This window comes from Belonocnema kinseyi, chromosome 1, assembly GCF_010883055.1.
Source record: "Belonocnema kinseyi isolate 2016_QV_RU_SX_M_011 chromosome 1, B_treatae_v1, whole genome shotgun sequence".
In the NCBI taxonomy this organism is placed as follows: domain Eukaryota; kingdom Metazoa; phylum Arthropoda; class Insecta; order Hymenoptera; family Cynipidae; genus Belonocnema; species Belonocnema kinseyi.
The window spans coordinates 25,323,534-25,341,565 of NC_046657.1; the positions used below are offsets into that span (position 1 = coordinate 25,323,534).

The 18,032-nt window shown below is 27.5% G+C and overlaps 2 protein-coding genes across 2 annotated transcripts in view; one reads left to right on the forward strand and one right to left on the reverse strand.

Annotated features, from left to right (window-relative positions):
• LOC117177166 overlaps positions 1-18,032 on the forward strand; it is a 126,282-nt gene that overhangs the window by 86,296 nt on the left and 21,954 nt on the right. The window lies entirely within an intron of this gene.
• LOC117174624 lies at positions 12,290-13,525 on the reverse strand. The gene is made up of 2 exons (XM_033363882.1): positions 13,424-13,525; positions 12,290-12,894 (listed from the first exon to the last, which is right to left on the reverse strand). Exons 1-2 carry the CDS (start codon positions 13,506-13,508, stop codon positions 12,380-12,382), a joined length of 600 nt encoding a protein of 199 aa, XP_033219773.1. The 5' UTR covers positions 13,509-13,525; the 3' UTR covers positions 12,290-12,379.

The following is an 18,032-nucleotide window of genomic DNA, read 5'->3' on the forward strand; positions in this document are numbered from 1 at the left end:
GAAGTTTCACGGGACTGTTCTTGTAACTAGACTTTCCAACCTAGACGCCTTGAGAGAATCTTTTAGTCAATTATTAGGAGATGAAGCAACAGAACACCACAACTGCAATGTAGAACACGATGCGGTAGAAAATTCAATTAACAAAGTCTGGGCACTGATGCTAGGGACATAATCTAGAAGTTAAAAACGGTAAATAGATCGTATGTGTAAAGTTTAAATCATAAAAATATCATTAAAAATAATCTAATTCAGTTTATGGAAGAACGGCAAAAGTTGCAATAAAATGTTCAATAATAAAATTTTGTTAATAAATGCATTTTTTGTAAATGAGACAATGAAACTACGTCAGTTTTAATACCAATGCATGTTATGAATTATAATAATATACATTAATGGGAATGATGTGCAATTTTAGGGAGAAACTATATTGCGCAGCACGAGATACGTTATGAGAAAGTGTTTGTTAAAGCCGAAGGAGCTTTAACGAAAGAGAATTTACAATCACCTAATTACTGTTGTCGATACTTTGACCTTCAGTTTTAAAAATTCTGTGCAAGACCGAGAGCGTAGAGCAAAACTGTTCAAAATTTCTGTAGGAATTTTCAGACGCGTCAGTTAACCTTTATGCAGAAACCGTTTCTAAATTTTCCGAAACTGTAACAGAAATTTCAGAAACAGTAACTGTATGAAACTCCAGTCACATTTATCACAAAATTATGTTGCAGTTTAGGAATTTTCAGTTACTGTAACGGAAAATTCCTAGAGCTTAAAACTCTTTTTTAATTCATTATTTTAATATAAAACATGAAGTCTATATTTGTCCTAAAAATATAAATAGAAAGAAAATATAGCTGAAGTTAAGACTAACCAGACAAATAATATTAAAAAGTAGTTGAATTTTTATCCAAAAAAGATTTCAGTTTCAATTTTCGACATAAAAATATAAGTTCTGAATTTAAAAAAAATTGTGTATGAGATTAGTTGCATTTTCTACCCAAAAATATGAATTTTTAATAAAACATTTGAATTCTTAACAAAGAAGAAAAAAGACTTTAATAAAAAATTCTTGAATTTTAAACCAAACTGTTGAATTTTTATCGAAGAAAGATGAAATTTTTAGTCAAATAAAAGACTTTTTTAAACAAAAAGAAAATTTTTCGAAAAATAGTTGAATTTTCAACCAAAAAAGAATTTGTTTGAATTTTTTGCATTGAAATATGAGATTTAAAAAATAAGTTAATTTTTAATGAAACCAGTCGAATTTTCCGCACAAAAATTCAATTTTCAATCAGAAAGGATGTCTTTTCAACAAAATTGATGAATTTTCAAACAAGGAATCAAATTTATAACTAGAAAGGTAATATTGTAGAGAAAGCCCCAGCAAACAAATAAATATAAATACAAGGCAAACAAATCACTAACAAGAGTATAATACCATGCGGTTACCACAGACCTTTATTTTAAATTTTTTCTAAATTTCCACTGACCAATTTTTCATTTTCCCTGACCATATTAATATTCAAAGAGAAAAATCGTAAACCTGTAACATTTTGAACTTACAATCTTTTATAAACGAAATAAACTAATTTCAAATCAAAATTGAAAAAAATTTAAATTGATTTTACTTGGCAGTTTCCCTAACCAATAAAATTCCCTGACTTAAAAAAAAATTGTTGTTAGCCAGGTTCGTTTTTCCTCGCCAGATGTTTTCATCGTGTGATGTTCCGAAAAATTGAGTACAAAAATAAAATACCCCCCTTTACGCAAAAAATTATAACAAAATCTTTCAAACACGCCGATTGCCACCAATACTGAAAGTCATGCTTCGTCTGCTATGCGCACGCGTACGAGAAGCGAAGAGTGCGCATGAAACTGCGCATTTCTTTACGTCACGATAACTTATATTTCTGTTACCATTTAGGAATTTTAGAAAAATATACGTATTTTTCAGAAACAGCTTCTGAAGTTAAATAAAAATTAAGTAAAGTTACCATAAAAAATTATGTAATTTAATTTTCCGCAACCTAATTTCGTGAATTTCTGTTACCTTAGTATCTTAAATGTCTCGGAATTTCCTGAACAATTCTAACATTGTATCTAGTTTTTGGAGTAAACAAAATTAAGTAGCTAAAATTTTGATAAGAATCTAAATATGTATATAGGAAAGGCACAGTGGGTATTAAATATTATTGTTGTAATTTATAACTATATTTTGTTGATCAATCATTATCTTACTCAGTCGGATCAATATTCTTAAATAATAATATTTTTCAACTGTCGCTTTAAAAAAAATGAAAAAGAAAGCTTTTAAAAACCTTTTCACATTATAACACAAAATGTAATAAAATTCTGTGTCTAATAAATCTAAATGGACGGCAAAGTGTCAACTCTATAAAAAATACTGCAAAAAGAAACTTCAAATTTCGATGTTTTCTAAAAATTGAAATAACCCTTTAAATAATTAAATTTAACAAATTTATATTATTATTAACATTAAGTAAAAGAAAGTTAATAATCATTTTAAAAAATGTGAGACTAAACACCTGTTTGTAATATCGCTACTTTGTTGTGTCAAGTCTGACCTTAAGGCAACATCTAGGGAAAAAATTCTAAAAATTTTTTTTTTATTATTTTGACAAGTACTATGGAAAATTCTGTTGAAAATAAGCCCAAGCTCTTCAAAAGTCTTCATCATTTTCCAAATTATTACAATTTTTTATATTTTTATTTTTTAGACATCTTAATCTTACTAACTGTTAATAATTTGAAAAGTATTCCCTAAGTTACTAAAAATCCCCATAGGCTACATTCAAACCCATTTGAGCTCAAAACTTTACATTTATTTCGATGAAAAACTTAAATTCTCTTAAATTTTTGAAAAAAAAAGCACTCATGAACAAGAGGACTAGACCACTTTTTGAAACTTTTGTAGTAAATAAAATGTTGTTTTTATGAAAAACCATATTGGAATTAAATCAATTTTGCCAATGTAATATTTCAAAACAGTTTTCCAAGCGATTTATTGAAATGCTGAAGGGAAACATGAATTTAAACGTCACTTAATAAACTTTATAAAGTGAAATATAAAATTTACATTTGAATAAAAAGTTAAATATAATGCTTTCTATGTTTTAAAACACAATTCGTAATTTTAGTTTAATAAATTATAAAAATAATTTCGTGAAAGATTTAAACTCACCATTGTAGGGTTTAGCGAATACTCAAAGTATTGAATGTAATGAATATAATCTAATTAAAATTAAATTAAATTTTCATTTATGAACATGCAAAATAAAAATAAGTAAAGAAGATTAAAAATAATCGATTGAATAGGTGTAATTTTAGAACAAATATATTTTTCAAGGAGACAAATATAAATTATAATTTTATAAAACGTTTAAGATGTAAATAGAATCACTGTTTTAAAATCTTCGTTTTAAAGATATTGTTTTAAAGATATAATTATAAAAGTTAGAGGAGAGCAATTAGAGAAATCATTTTTTTCGTCCTTCACTGATTAATAAACAACATTTTTTCACATATAAATTTTTTAAAATTCAGTAATTAAGTTTAATTTCTATACTATTCAAAGTTTTCCTTGGGAAATTCTTTTCACATTTCATTATTAATATTATTTAGTATGATTTCGAAAATTAATTTCAAAAATTCAAATCTAACATACATTCCACTTTGCCAGGATTATTTTACTTCCATATCATTAATATTTTCTCTTTAGTATTCATGAAAAAAGATTAGAAAACTATTTTGAAAAGTTAAATGAGTAACGTTGTTTTCATTTCAATAACTTGTTGCGTAAAAATAATTTTTGTTTAATTTGTTTAATTTTTGTTGCGGGGTCAAGTTAATTTCTGAAATATGGAGAGATGCAGAAGGCTCAAATAAACTGAGGTTTGGGGCCCTGATTGTTATTTAAATAGCAATCGTTAGCGAATCAAAATAGCAGAAAGGGAATGATTAGTGAAGGGAGGAAACAGTGTGAAAATAAAAACAAAAGAGACGGACGATCAAAGATTAGGAAGGGGCAATGAGATAAAGAAAGTCGTGACAAAAATAGAATGAAAGAGGGAGATAAGGAGGATGGAAATATGCTCAGAAAAAAGGAAATAAAACTGTTAGAGCGAGGAGGAGCGAAGAGAAGCGAGAGAATGGAAGAAGAAGAAAGGAAGAGGAAGACGAAGAAAGGCGCTAAAGGAATATAAAAATTGGGGACTTTGAAGTAGATAGTGAAAAGATAGAGAAAGTTATTAGGTATTCGATGAGAGACAGAGGTGCGCTAGTTATAGTGAAAGAAGGAAGGAACAAAGAAGCAAAAGGGAAGAAGAGAGGGAAATAATATATTTTTTGGTGAAATAATGAAAGAATAATGAATTCATGAACCGAGAGGTCTGGATTATTCGAAAGGAAGTCGAGGGCCTGACTGAGGGCCATTACATTATACATTATTAGGGCCATTACCACATACATTAAGTGAATGGAGTGAACGGGTTAAATGGAAGAGATAAAGGGGAAAAATTTTTAAAATATAGAACTGAGATTGGTATTTTTGAAATGTGTTACAGTTGAAAAAAGACAAAGGATTCTACGGTGAGTAACAGAAGTGGAATATAATAAAAGGGACAGGAATGGCTGGCATGATATCAAAGGTAACAAAGGATATTGTTTTAAAGGAAAAAACAGACCCGTTGAAAACAAAAGTACGAACAAATAAGATGAATTATGGGATAGGCAGATCAATAAGGTTTGAAACAAATTTGAATGTATAGAGAACAGGCAGAAAGATAATGACAAGAAAAGAAAAAAAAAGGAAATGAAACTGTTAAACCGAAGGGAAGCAAAGAAGAACGAGAGGGATTAATAAAACTAGATATAAGGAATAAGTATAAGATGAAAGAGCTCAGCTTTGATACTGATAGAGTTTATAATAAAAATGGGAGAGTAGGAGGAAGAGGATGAGAGGCGGAAGAAGAATATAATAATTATAGACATGAAAGTAGATGCTAAAGAGGTAGAGGAAGATATTAGGTATCTGATGAGATTTGCCAAAGGAAGAGGAAGAGAAAGAGGAGAGGGAAAAAAATATAATAATAATAACGGGCACGGAAGTAGATGATGAAGAGGCATATGATGATATTAGATATCTGATAAGAGAGAGCGCTGCGCTAGTTATATTGGGAGGAGGAAGGAACACAGAAGCTAACAAGAAAGAAGAATTGGAGATAACATCTTTCTTTTTCTATGAAATTATGAAGCGTAGAGGGGAAGTATTAAGTAAAACCGAGAGACCTGGATTCTTCAAAAAGAAGTGGAGGGCTTGACGGAGGGTAGGAAACATAAAGTTAATGGATTGAAGGGTATGAATGGAAGAAATGAAGGGGGGAAAATTCAAAAAATATAGAAATGAGATTGGTATTTTGGAACGTGTTACGGTAGAAAAAAGAAAAATGATTCCACGGGGAGTAACGAAAGTGGAATGTATGTAATAAAAGGCACAGAAATGGCAGGCATAATGTGAAAGGTAACAAAGGACATGGTTATAGAAGAAGAAAAGGCACACGATGAAAAGAAAAGTACGAGCAAATAAGATGAATTATGGCATATTCAGATCAAGAAGGCTTGGAACAAATTTAAAAGTTTAGAGAACAGGGAGAAAGATAATGACAAAAAAAGAAAAAAAGTAAATGAAACTGTTAGAGCGAAGGGAAGCAAAGAAGAACGAGAGGGATTAAGAAAACTAGATATAATGAAAAAGTATAAGATGAAAGAGGTTAGGTTTGATACAAATAGAGGTTATAAGAAGAATGGAAGAGGAAGAGGAAGAAAGACGGAAAAGGAATATAATAATTATAAACAGGTAGGTAGATGCTAAAGAGGTAGATGAAGATATAATGGATCTGATAAAATTTGCAAGAGAAAGAGGAAGAGGAAGAAAGGCGTAAAAATAATATATAAATTATGGGCATGGAAGTAGATGATGAAGAGATAGATGAAGATATGAGGTATCTGATAAGTGACAGCGCTGCGCTGGTTATAGCGGGAGGAGGAAGGGACAAAGAGGCTAAGAGGAAATAAGAATGGAAGATAATATCTTTTTTTAAATGAAATTATGGAGTGTGGATGAGAGGTATAAAGTAAAACCGAGGGGTCTCGATTTTTCAAAATGAAGTGGAGGGCCTGACTGAGGGTAGAAAACGTAAAGGGAATGGAGTGAAGGGTTTAAATTCAATAAATAAAGGGTGAAAATTCAAAAAATTGGAAGTGAGATTAGTATTTTGGAATGTGTTTTGGTTGAAAAAGCACGAAGGATTCTAGGGGAGTAACAAAAGTGGAATATAATAAAAGAGATGGAAATGGTTGTCATGGTATTAAAGGTAACAAAGGACATGGTTATAGAGGAAGAAAAGAGACCGGATAAGGAACAAAAGTACATAAAATTCAAGGGAAAATTATTTTTTCAATATTTTCATTGCATCATTTGAATTGCAATAATTATTTGCTTTTAACTAAAACATTTTTATTTATGAAAATCATTTTTTAATAAAAAAAACTCATTTTCAATCAAAGAAATGTATTTTTGATCGAAAAGATTAATTTTATACTATAAATATTGGTTTTAACGAAGTATATGAATGTTCAACTAATCCTAAAATTCTAAAAGGAATGTGCACTCTAATTGTTAAATTTTTAGTCAAAGAAATTAATTTTTAACCCAAAAGATGAATTAGTCACCAAAAAGACTGAAGATAAATTTTCAGCAGAATACAGAAATTGGCAACCAAGTAGCTGATTTTTCAAGTGAAGAAGATAAATGTTAAACCAAGCATGAAATATTCAAATTTTTTATTTGAAACTAATTCTTAAGAATTACACAAATTTTCAACTAAAAAGTTAAGCTTTCAAGGAAAGAGCTTAATTTAGAACTAAAATAATGAAAACTGGAAAAAAAATTAATTTTAACCCAACAGTTAAATTTTCTACTAATAAAGACCTATTTTCAGCAAAAAAGATAAATTTTTGTCAAAGAATAAATTAACTAACTTCTGAGTTAAAAAATTAGTTATCATTAAAAAAAATATATCCAATAAAAATAAAGTATTTTCTCCTGAAAACATTAATTATCCACCAGAATAGGGCTATTTTTAACTAAATTAATTAATTTATAACCAAATTAAACGTTTTTAAATTAATTTTTAACCTAATAGTTAAATCTTCAAACTAAGAAATGAATTTTCAATTTAGAAAGTGAATTAATCACCAAGAAGATTAATATTCTACTAGAAAATACTCAGTTTCAACAAAATACAGAAATTTTGGACAAAATAGCAAAATTTACCAGCGAAGAAGATAAATGATAAACCAAAGATGGAACATTTCAATTTTCAATTGAAAAATTCATGTTCTATAGAAAGAGATTAAATTTCTATCATAAAAGATAAATTTTTGATAAAAAATAGGAAAGTCAAATTTTTAGTAAAAAATTTAATTAAAAGAAAAACTAATTTTCAATTTAAGAAATGAATTATTAACAACAAAAAAAGACTCACTTCATGCTAAAAAAAACATCAATTTCAACCATCTAAATGAATTTGACCAAAACTTGAACGTTTAAAGAAATGTTCTGCACAGTCTCCAAACCAAGGAAAATAATTTTAAACCAAAAATGTGAATTATTTAGAAAAAAATAATATTTTACCAAGAAAGCCTAATTTTCAACAAAATACAGAAATTTTGACCCAAATGGCTGGATTTTCAAGTAAAGAAGCTAAATGTGAAACCAAACATGGAATAAGAAAATTTTCAATTAAAACATTTGAATTTAAAACAAAAACGAATTTTCAGCAAAACAGTTAAATTTTCAAGTAAAATAATGAATCTTTAAAGAAAAATGAATTTTCAACCCAAAAGCAGAATTTTCCTCGTCATAGATCAAGTTTCAGCCCAAGACATAAATTTTTAAACAGAAAAGAGAACCATTCATCAAGAAGAATAATATTCTACCACAATATAAAAAATTAAAAATCACAGAAATTCTTGAAAAAATAGCTCTGAATTTTTAGTTGTAGGTGATAAATGTTAATATAAACATTAAATAGTTAAAATTTTCAATAAAAAATATCATTTTCAACAACAAACCTAATTTAAAAAAAAAAAAATTTTTAAGCAAAAAAATTAATTTTCAACTAAAACAATAATTAATCTTTAACTAAAGAAATAAGTATCCTCATACTTAAATTTTTATCCAAAGAAATTAATTTTCTACCAAAAACGTGAATAAGTCGCTAAAAAGAATAATTATCTACCACCAAAGACAGCGTTTAAAAAACACAAATTTGAAAAAAATAGCTCATGTTTTAACTGAAGAAGATAAATGGTAAATCAAAGCGAACTAATTAAAATTTCAGTTAAAAAATTAATTGAGAGGAAAAAAATTTGGTCATCAAATAGTTGAATTTTCAACAAAAAACGGGTTTTCAATTAAAATTATGAATCAGCAGCGACATAAAATTAATTTTTAATTAAGTAGTTCCACTTTTATTCAAGTTGAAAATGCATTTTTAAAGTTTTTTTAAACGTAAAAAAAATTTTAAGTACGATGTTGTATAATTGCACACGCGTCGAGACATATTTTTGAATTACAAAAATTAACTGTTCATTTCAAAAAATGGAAAGTAATTAAAAAAATAGGTTGTTCATATTAAAGTAACTGGAATTTTCTCACTATAATAGAGAAACTTCTATAAATCATACAAAATTTTGGGGAATGAACAAAGATATTTTTGTCTAAATATTTTTTTTTCTTTCTATGATGAAGCAATAAACCGCAAATGCGTCATATTGAAAAGATAACGAAGCTTATTTCAGAATTTCACAATATTGCCTTCTACTTGTTTCAATAAAAATATAAATGTCACAGAAAAAAATCTCCGCATTTTAAGCGAAAAATGACAAAAGATTACAAAAAATTTAATCTAAGAAATGACAAAAACTAATAAACTTCTGGAAAATAATATCTTTTGCCTTTTGTGATCTCTTTTGTAATTTTATTTTTTTAAAGGCCAAATTCAAATAAATATTATCAACAAATAAAAGCGCGGATGTTTTTTTTAATGAAAATCGAATTTGTTTTTTAAAAGAAATCGCCGTGCAAGGTAAATTATTGCAAAATCTATCTAAATAAATTTTGTTGCTTTAAAAGTTACTTACAATCAAAGTTCTTGATCATTTTTTTCAAAAATTAATTCAATGATTAAGTTAGGAAAATTTTTGTTACGGAGTATACGATAGTTTAATCTTCGACAAAGTATAATAAAATTTTCAACGAAGCAGATTAATAATTTTCTACAAAAAAGTATTTTTTTGACAAATCGGTTTAAGAATTCATCCTACTAGATAAATTTAAAACCAAAAAGATGAGATTTCAATAAAAATATAAGTGGTTGGTATTTACATTAAAAATTTCCATTATGTTAAATACCAACAACTAAAATTTTTAAATTGAAAAGTCATCTTTATGGGTGTAAAATTTAAGTACTGGGTTGAATGTTCGAACCGATTTGTTAAAAACACCTTTTTCGTAGAAAATTATTCTTCTTGGTTGAAAATTTCACTTTACTTTGTTGAAGATTAAACTATTTTATTAAAAATTTAATTTTTGTGTTAAATGTTCGTTAGTTCAGTTAAAATTAATCTTTTTGTGGGAAAAATTAGAATTTTTTTTTTATTAAAAAATTATTTTTTTAATGATAATTTGACTATTGATTCTTTTCTGAAAATTAAAATGTTTTAGTTTAAAATTGAACTACTTCATTAAATACTTACCCACTCCCTTAAAAAACAATATTTTTGGTTTAAGATTAATTTCATTATTTGAAAATGTATCCATGCTTAATTAAAAATTAAACCACCTTATTCTTTTTTTCGTAGAAAATTTATCTTCTTTCTTGAAAATTCCATTTTTTGATAAAAAAAAAATTATACGGCTTGATTAAAAATGCATTTTTAAAATGAAAATTTATCATTTCAGTTAAAAAATCGTTTTATGTTGTACTGAATATGATACACGCAATAATTTTATTCAGAATAATTTATTCTCCAATTATTCCCATATTTCTTGGCTGAAAGTTGAACCAAATTATTTCTAAAAATTTTTTTAAGCTAGCTTTATTCTTGTTGTTAAAAACTTATCTATTTGACGAAAAGTGAACAAGCGCAAATTATTTTTTCTTCTCTCTCCTAATTTAAAAATTAAATTGCAAAGTTAAAATTAACACAGAAAATAAAAATTTTAATTTTAAATTAAAAATAAGGTATTTATTAAGAAAAAAAATGAACTTTCTGCAAAATGTTTAAAATATCAATTAAAAAGATGGATCTACAGCCAATAAGATAATTTTTAGGAAAATAGTTTAACTTTTAACCAAGCAGTTAAATTTTCAATCAAGAATATTGAGTTATTACAAAAAATATGAGTTTGCAACAAAATACATCAATTTGCCACCAAGTTATTGAATTTTTAACTGCAAACGATCAATTTTTACTATTAATGAAATTATTTATTTTTCAAACAAAACAATTTTCAATCTAGAGGTTTTTTAAATTAAATATTTGAATTTTTGACGAAAATAATACAATTTTTATTTAAAAAAAAAAACAATTTACATTAAAATAGATACATTTTTCATCAAATCATTAATTTTAAACTAAAAACAATTATTTTTAAATAATAATGGAATACTTACATTTTTAGGTATAAAATATTTTTTTTCAAAATATTGAAAATCTTGAGAAAACGTATGGATCTTTAAATAATATACTAAATGTTTAGAAAAGTATTTTACCTTTTAACCTTGCAGTTAAATTTACATTTACGAATCTTCACTTACTACAAAAAGACGAATTTAAAATAAAATATGTACATAAATTTGAAACAATTTTTTGAATTTTAAAGCAAAAAGGATCAATTATTAATTGATAATGGAATAGATAAAATCATACATTTTCAACTAAAAAGATCGAATTTTCAACAAAAATTTCTAAACTTCAACGGAAGCTGATTAATTTTTAACTAAACAGTAGAATTGTTAACAAAATTAATTTTTTACCGAAAGAGATAAATTTTCTCACTAATCAGGAACGATTTGTAACGGCAAAGTTAAATTTTCATGTAGGAAAGGTTTTTCAGTCAAAAGACAAAACAAAATTCAAATAAAAGGCAAATTTTTTAGAAAAGGGTTGAATTTTAATGCGAAAATCTAGAATTTTGATCAAAAGTTAATTTTTAATAAAATATTGGAATTTTCTTCAAAAGCGATGGAATTTTCAACCAAAGAGTCAAAATTAATAATAATATGAATAAATGTTTAACTAAATTATTGAATTTTGAAATCAAAAGATTATTTTTCAACTAATAATGGAATGTTTAATTTCTTAATTATAAAATTTAATTATTAATGAAAAAAATTAAACTTTCCCTGAATGGTTGAATTTGTAATCAGAAAAATGTTAAATAAATTCTTGAAGTCTTGAACAAAAAGAGCTATTTTTTCTGGAAAACGATACAACAATCAACATGAAATGATAAATTTTCAAATAAAAAGTAGACTTTCAATCAAAAAGTTAATTTTCAATCACATTATTGAATTTTCTACGAAAACAATAAAAACATTTCATCTAAATTTATAATAAAATACATTAATTTTTTCTTAAATTTTTCAGTCTCTGACTCAATGTAATCAATTTTTCATCAATAATAAAATAGTTAAATCTAAAGTTCTAAAAATTTAATTTTCAACTCAGAAACAAAAATTTTTAAGAAAAACGGTCAAAATTTTAATCAAAGAGACATCTCAACCTTCGAATAACAAAAGTTATTTTTTTTTAATAAAGTAGTTCAACTTTTAATTATAATCTCCCACCGAAAAGACAAATCTACAACAAAGTACAAAATTTGTTAACCAAAATGTTAGATTTTAAAGTAAAAAAGATCAATTTTTATTCAATCATGGAACAGCTCAAATCACTAATCTTCAACCAAAGAAGGCACCATTTTCAACGCAATATTTCAATGACTTTACACCTACTTTTACACTGCCTGCATTTTTAATTAATTTAAGCCCAAGAATAATCTGTGCATCCAAACTTCAACCTCTCAAATTCTATCCGACACCTCAATATTTGTTCAGCTGATACAAGTACACCCAATAAAATTTGGAAACGTTCCATAAATTACGGCGCCTCATACTCATAAGTCATTCAAATAAAAAGAAGAGTCTAAGCTTTTGAAGATTTATTTCCTTATATTTGACGCAATAGCTTGCTACATAAAAATCGTACACGTCAATGTCCACATTGCAAGTCATCATTACTTATTATTGCGCCTTCTCAGACGTGGAATCAGCGTTCGCAGTGCATCACGAATCCACAAAACTTCGCCTGGGGTAAAATTTTCTCGAAGCCTGGTCTCTATAACCGAATTTCTACCATCTACCGGAATGCTTCGATTCACTACAACTAAGGCAACATTATGTGGTGCAAGAGGTAGATTTGGAATACCCAGACAAATTTCAATGTGTCGCACTTCGCGGCGCTCGTAATCTTGACGGGTTGGCGAATAATAGGTAACACTTGCACGTGACAGAGGCGTATTATGAACATAGCTGGCTTTCGTTGCTATAATATTAGCATGAACCACAATCCCAAGACCAACTCTGACACCATTGATCCTGATGCTCACTGCAGAGGGTGTCTCTAAAAACTGCTGCAGAGGTACTCTGATTATTGGTTGGACAACTGGTTGATGATGTTGATGTGATGTGAATAATTCTGAATGCGCCAGTCGAGTGGATCGCTTTTGACGAGTGAGAAGATCCGATGATGCTGCAAGAATAATGAAAATCACATTTAAAAAAAAGTCGATTTTTCTAACAGAATTGAACCAAAATCTTTTTAAACGAGTTATGTAACAAGAGAAAGAAGAGGTTGCTGATGATCTTGAAAGTTCGGTTCTTGATCAACTCTACAAATTCATTTTCAGTTTTGTTGAGTTGATCCTCCAGTTTCTCTGAGAAGGATGATGCAATAGACACGAAATTTAATTACCGTAATTGGAACGTTTTCAGAAAGATTTTTGGATATAAAAAACGGAAGACATTTTTGAAACGTTCCAGAAACCGTTCTAGCTTAGGGTAAATAATATTCTGAAAAGATTTCTTGTTCCAGATACGTCCTGGAAACTTCTCTGGAACATTTTATGTTTAAGGGACGTTATTTGGATTAAGGCCTGTTTTCAATCAAACTTTTCAAGCCTCTATACGATATAATTGTTGAACAAAAGTTTATAACAAAAATTAAGTTTTTTCACTTTCAATTTTTATCCTTTTGGCGACAGAGATGATGTTTTACTTACCAAAATTTTCAACCGACAAAGCCACAATTCCTTGTGACAAAATCCCACAAACTATTAGAAGTCTTGATACTGGTTGTTTGCTCATTTTGATAAGAATGTAAGCAATAATAGAATAAAACTGCCAGTAAGTGAGAAGAGAAATCGACTTTTATAAGGAAACTTTAAGTACTTGTGTTATAAATCTTAAACAGTTTTTAAATTTATAGTTGATTATGATTTATAGAACACACACTGAGTGATATTGTAAATAATCGTTTTATACTTACAAGTTGGAACATACATGACATACCCATAATTTAAAAATTATTATATTATTAAATTCTTAATCATGAGAATTTAAAATAATCATCGAGACTTTTAATCTCTAATTTTTAAGGTATTTAAGAAGAAACTTATTCGTTTAAATCTCTTCCTCATGGCCCTACTTCCCTCGCCTCCTTCCTTCGCCACTTTTATCTCACATCTCGTTATGTCCCGTCTTGAATCGCGTCTCGTCTCAAATCCCGTCACGAATCTTGTTCTGAATCTCGTTTTAAATCTTGTCTCGGTTTACGTCTTGAACCTCGTCACTATTCTTCTTTCGAATCTCGCCTCGAATCGCCTCCAATTTCATCTCAAACTTCGCTTTTAATCTTACCTCGAATTTCGTCTTAGATCTTGTCTCGAATCTCGTTTCAAATGTCAGCTTGAAGCTTGTGTTGAATCTTGTTCTGTTTATCGTCTCGAGTCTTGTCTCGAAATTTGCCTTAAATCTCACCTACTTCTTATCTTGGATCTCGTCTTGAATCTCCTCTCGAATATATTCCTTAAAATTGTCTTGAATCTCATCTTAAATCTCGTCTCGAATCATGCCTAGAATCTTGTTTTCAATCTCGTCCCAAATTTTATATCAAATCACGCTTCGAATTTCGTCTTGAATTGCCTCGCATCTCTTCTCAAACCTCGCTTTGAATCTTATCTCGAGATTTGTTTAAAATCTCGTCTCGAATTTCGTTTGAAATATCATTTTAAAACTCTTCTTATATTTCTTTTCAATCTTAGTCTTGAATCTCCTGCTGGTTCTCGTATTTAATCTTATATTGGACCTTGTCTCGAATCTTTCGTCTCAGTTCATGCCTTGAATTTTGTTTGAAATCTTTTTTACAATATTGTGTCAAATCGCTTCGCACCTGATCTCAAACCTCTCCTTGAAGCTTATATCGATTTTTTTTCATTTCGTCTAGAATCTCGCTTTATATCACATCTTGAATCTTATGATGGATCTCGTATGATATCTCGTCTCGTATCTCGTATTTAATTTCGGCTCGAATTATGTCTTGCATTTCGACTAAACTTTTTTCGTTAAATCTCGCCTTATATCTCGTCTGGATTATCGGCTTGAATCTTATTTCGAATCTCAACTCAAATCATGTCTTGACTCTCGTTTTAAATCTCATCTTGAAGCTCGTCTTAAATCACGTTTGAATTCTTATTTTAAATCTTGTCTTGGATCTATTCTCGAATCTAGTTCTGAATCTTGTTTTGAATCGCTTTTTAAATCAAGATACGAATCTTGTCTTGTATCGTTTTGCGTCTGTTCTCAAACCTCGCTTTGAATCTTGTCTCAAGTTTTGTCTTAAATCTTGTCTCTAATTTATTTTGAATTTCGTCTTGATCAAGTCTTGAATTTCGTTTTAAATTTTGTCTCGAATCTCGGCTCAAATATCTTTTCATCTGATCTCAAACCTCATTTTTAATCTTATCTTGAATTTTGTTTTAAACCTCATCTTAAATATTTTCTTTAGTTTCGCCTTGATTTGCGTCTTAAATATTATCTCGAATCCCGTCTTGAATCTCGTTTTTAATGTCGCTTTGAATCTCATCTTGAAGCTCATCCTGAATCACGGTTTAATTTTCGTCTCCGATCTCGTCTTGTTTTTCATTTTGAATCATATCTTGAACCTTGTCTCGGATCTCGTCTCAAATATTGTCTTGAATTTCAAATATGAATTTCGTCTTGATTTTCGCCTTGAATGTCATCTCGAATACGATCGCGAATCTTCGGTCTCATCTTAAATCATGTTTTAAATTTTGCTGAGAATTTCCTCTTGAATATTGTCGTAAATCCTGCCTCAATTTTTATTTATATTCTCATTTTAAATCTCGTTTCGGATCTCGTCTTGAATCTTTATTCTTGTGAAGAAGCTACGATGGACGGAAACCCGACCGAAATTATAATAGTTTATCAACAGGGCTACGAAACCCTAAAGCTGTTCCAAACTATAAAAATTAATTTTTGAAGCCGAATTGAAATAAATTTCGTTTAAAATAACTGATTTGCAGTAGAACTGCTAACATGCCACATTGTGGTATAACTATTGTAAATATTATTTTAATTTAAATAATTTCTTTATTAAAAAAAGTAATTTTAGGCGCAAAACAGTGATATACCATACCACAAAATAATTTAAGATTACAAAATCTTTTTCCTAATTTTTTTTCATAAAGAAGGAGATAAATTGAAATGCGGATTTTTCAAATCTCGTAAATTTATTACTAAGAGTCAACTATATGGCTTTTAATTTTCCAAAACATTATTGCACATTATAAGGCATTTATATATAAAATTATTTATAAAATTTGTTATAAATTATTGATTTGTAAAACATTATAAATATTAAAATTTTCTTTCATTTTTACTATTAAAAATTTAATTTTCATTAATTCTCAATATCTATGCTTTAATATTCAGCTGTTGAAAATTCGATTTCTTTGGAAGAAAAACATTAACGTCATCGGAAATTATTAGAAAATTCTAAACCTGTTTAAATCATAATATTAATTTTTATTTAAAAATCCCAATTTCCGACATAGACCGCGACGTAACTTGAATTTTTCAAGATTTATGAATCTTCTACTAAATTTAATGTTTTTAAAGAAATTAAAACTGAGAAATAGCAGACTCAAAATTATAAAACTTTGATAACTTCTTGAGCAAATTTTTTATATTATCCCGTTTCTGATTTAATGCTTTGAAAACAAAGATAACTTATTTTCGATTGAAGGATCTCGAAATTAAGTTATTTTAGATTAAAACTTCAAAATTAGGACAATTTTGAAATGTTAAAAATTAAATTATTTCAAATTAGGACTTCAAAACTCGATCCTCAATAAGTCAAAGGAATTGAAAATGCATTATTTGTGATTAGAAGCGTTGAAATTCAAATAGTCTGACATTTAAACTTTTGAAATTTAAATAATTTTGATTGCAAGACAATTAAAATTTGAGAACTTGAAAACTGAATTAAATATTTTAAAGTCAAAGCTCACACAATTCTAGAATTTGTGGCTTGCTTATGAATGAATAAAATGATAATTTATTCTCAAAATTTATTGACAAAATTCTTTTCAGTGTTAAAAAATAAATTTAGAGTTTAAAATAAAAAATTTAATTCTAAATCCTTAAATTTACTAATATTTAAATAAGGTTTAAACTCAAGTTTATTTACCAAGAATTGTGATATTTGAACTTAAAACTTCAGAAAAATTCAAAGTTTTAATTATTCATTTTGAAAAATTACGAACTATAAAAATGCCAAAATCCTGGATTTTTGAGTAAAATTGGTTAGAACAAAATTGTGGCTTATTATAATTTGGTAGTTGCAAATTGACGAAAATCTATATTAATTTATAAAATATATTTAAATGGGGAAAAACAGTCAAGTTTTGCATTTGGTTATAAAATTTGAGTTCAATTCAATAATTTCTTTTTCATAAATTATCATAGGGAAGAATTTTTTCAAGTTAGAGTTAAATATGTTGAAAACATTCTCTAAAATTTTTATCAATTTTTTCAAGGTCCAAAGTGTGTGATGCAGACAACTGTTAATATATACATTCTTTCATTAAATTTATTTATAACATAAACAATTACTTTCGATTAAAAGAAACAATATTGTTTTTACGTATATCCAGAAGACCAAAACTTAAAAATAAAGTCTTTAATTAGCAATATTATGGTTAGAAAAGTCACATATAGTACTTGTATTATCAGGCAAAATAAAAAGAGGAAATGTTTTCAAAAAAAGAACCTGTACCAGATTCCTACTTTACCTAATGAGGGTAATCTGGATTCCTATATTTCCGACTAAACAGAATCTCGATTCTCACATTATTGACTTAATGTAATCTAGATTTTTTCTCTATTATCAGTCGACAAGGTAGGTTCCTACTAGACATTTCATTAATTTCATTTATGATGGGATCTACTTTACCTGTTGGTGGCATCTACAAAGAAATTTAATTTTGACACAGGTAAGGTTTTTGAGCGATGAGACAACAATATTCTGAATAATTTAAAAAGTTTTAAAACCAAAGAGACTAATTTCTTACTTAAAACCATGAAATTGTATTCACAAAGTTAATTTTAAAAGAAAAAGTTTAATTTTTGCCGAAAGTCATCCAAATATTAACAAAAAAATATATTTTCGATAGAACACATACATTTTAAATTGAACTGTTAAGTTTTAAACAACTAAAATCAATGAAATGATTCTTTAACAAAGAAGTTCAACACATACCCAGGAAGTTATATTCACAATCAAAAACATAAATTTTTTACTAAAAGAAG

Excerpts from the sequence above, each read along its gene's own strand:
- LOC117174624 (XM_033363882.1), bottom strand. The coding sequence starts at position 13,508 with ATGAGCAAACAACCAGTATCAAGACTTCTAATAGTTTGTGGGATTTTG. Across the intron at positions 12,895-13,423 it reads TTTGTCGGTTGAAAATTTTG|CATCATCGGATCTTCTCACT; the intron begins GTAAGTAAAACA and ends TTATTCTTGCAG.